Genomic DNA, 2,260 nt, shown 5'->3' on the forward strand with positions numbered 1-2,260 from the left:
CCTTTCACATTTTCTGGCATAATATACTTCTGAAGAGGTTGACACATTCTCATCCTATTTACCCTTTGATAAGGCCTTTTTTTTATACCACAAAGTAATCAGAGGTGGTAGAAGTAATGCATCCATTTATTTCTAAACATAATTTAAATAATTTGAATCAATTAAAAAAGATAAAAAAGATTGTGAATCCAAAGAGGTCAGAATTTCTCATAAATAGAATTAAATTCTGTTCAGTTTAAATCATTAACAGTTTATCAAACATTTGCCACATGCAGTAATAGCTGAAAAGAGTGGTGGCGACAGTAGTGTAGATAGTCCCTGAGCCCATAGTTACTTATTTTCATTCACAGCCCCTAGACCTGCTGTTATTCTCTTCAGAGCAGACTTCACTTCTTGGTTTCTCAGTGTATAGATGAGGGGGTTCAGTAATGGAGTGACAACAGTGTAAAACACAGCCACTGCCCCGTCCAGAGGACCCTTGGAGCCTGGCCTGAGGTAGATGAAAATACAGGGGACATAGTAGACTGTGACCACAGTTAAGTGGGAACCACAGGTGGAGAATGCCCGGCGCCGCCCATCAGCTGTGCGTATCTTTAAGACGGCATGGATTATGTTGGCATAGGAGAGCAGAATTAACATGAAGCAACTGGCAGCCACTACCCCAATGTCCACAAAGGTCACCAGCTCATTGACAGTCGTGTCAGCACAGGCCAGTCTCAATAATGCAGGGATGTCACAGAAAAAGTAATCCACCTGGTTGGGCCTACAGTAGGGCAGGCGGAAGGTCAAGGTGGCTTGGATAGACCCATGGATGGAGCCCGCCACCCAAACTCCAGCCACAAGAATGGTGCATAGCTTCCCATTCATGAGCACCGGGTAGCGCAGGGGCTGGCATATTGCCAGGTACCTGTCATAGGCCATCAAGGTGTAGAGGAAGCACTGGGTGCTGCCCAGGAAGTGAAAGAAATACAACTGAGCCACACAGCTACCAAATGGGACTGCCTTACTGGCCGCAGTGAAGTTTAGAATAATGCGAGGAACGGTGGCTGAGGAGAGCCACATGTCCAGGAATGAGAGCACGCCCAGAAGAATGTACATGGGGCGAGCATGGAGCTTCGGGTCAGCCCACACAGTGAACAGAATGAGCAGGTTCCCCAGCTGCGTCAGGATGTAAATGGTGAAGAAGACCAGGAAGAGGAGGGTCCTCAGATTTGGGGGGTGAGATAAGCCCAGGAGAATGAAATCTGTCACCACAGTGTCCAGGGATGTGTTTTTGGTCTTTCCCATGTCTCTCTGTAGTCTGCTAAGATGAATGGTGAAGCCAGACAAGGGAAATACAACACAGGGAGGTGGTGAAAGAATGCTTTTGTCTGATTATTAATGCCTAAGAGTTATGAGAATAACTCATAACATGAGTTATGAAACTGAATACTGTTAAATTTTATTTTAAAGAAGTGGTGTTGCCATTAGTTACTTCAGTTCACTTGATATGAGAAACTGTCCAGAGGCTGGTTAGTTTCCTAGATGAATGAAAACCCTTGTGTATTGGGAGATACTTAGAAGCTGAATTTGGCTGATCAAGGAGTAGGGGAACTTATAACTCCAAACAAAAAGGATGGTCACCAAAGAGGGGCTGAGGTTGAGGCTGAGAAGTATGAAATGCATATGCTACAATTACTGCATCTACTTTTTTTCTCCACTTAATCATCATCGCAATGTCTCCTTTTTGCCCTCAGCTAAAAATCCCATCTCCTCACAATAGCATGCAAAAACATTCATTATCTGGCCCTTATTTACCACTCCATCACATCACTGTTATTTATTATCTACGTTTTCTTGCAATTCCTTCCTAGTGTTCAGATGCACAGGACTCCTCAGGGCTCTCTGCTCCTGTGTCCAGTCTGCCTTCTCTGCTCCCTTCGCCTTGGTAATGCTCCCTTCACCACTATTCCTTCAGGACTGAATTTGGGGTCCTCACCTTCAAGAAGACTTTCCTGATTCCCGAGTACCATGCATATACTTTTCAGAGCAGGTATCATATTATATTGCCATTGTCCAATTTCTGAATGTACTAGATGCGATGTGCTGGATGGGATGACTAAATGGCTGATTGAATGGATATTGCTAAGTCCCACTGAATCCTGACACAGTGCTGCTTTCTCTGTTTGATCTTGTTTGTCTAAACCTTGGGCCCACCGGGAGGGCAAGGGCCATCTCATTCTTATGCAATATGGATTTAGTTTTATTGCAACAAATTCCA

General features: G+C 44.3%; 1 protein-coding gene across 1 annotated transcript; it reads right to left on the minus strand.

The window, feature by feature from the left end:
• Positions 1-330: 330 nt before the first annotated feature.
• On the minus strand, positions 331-1,287 carry LOC141570367 (olfactory receptor 10G2-like). Its single transcript, XM_074326707.1, has one exon. The coding sequence runs from the start codon at positions 1,285-1,287 to the stop codon at positions 331-333; it is 957 nt and encodes a 318-aa protein (XP_074182808.1).
• Positions 1,288-2,260: the final 973 nt, after the last annotated feature.

Source organism: Rhinolophus sinicus, linkage group LG03 (genome assembly GCF_036562045.2).
Source record: "Rhinolophus sinicus isolate RSC01 linkage group LG03, ASM3656204v1, whole genome shotgun sequence".
Classification (NCBI taxonomy): Eukaryota; Metazoa; Chordata; class Mammalia; order Chiroptera; family Rhinolophidae; genus Rhinolophus; species Rhinolophus sinicus.

Bases quoted from the DNA above. Each gene is read 5' to 3' on its own strand.
- LOC141570367 (XM_074326707.1), bottom strand. From the start codon at position 1,287: ATGGGAAAGACCAAAAACACATCCCTGGACACTGTGGTGACAGATTTC.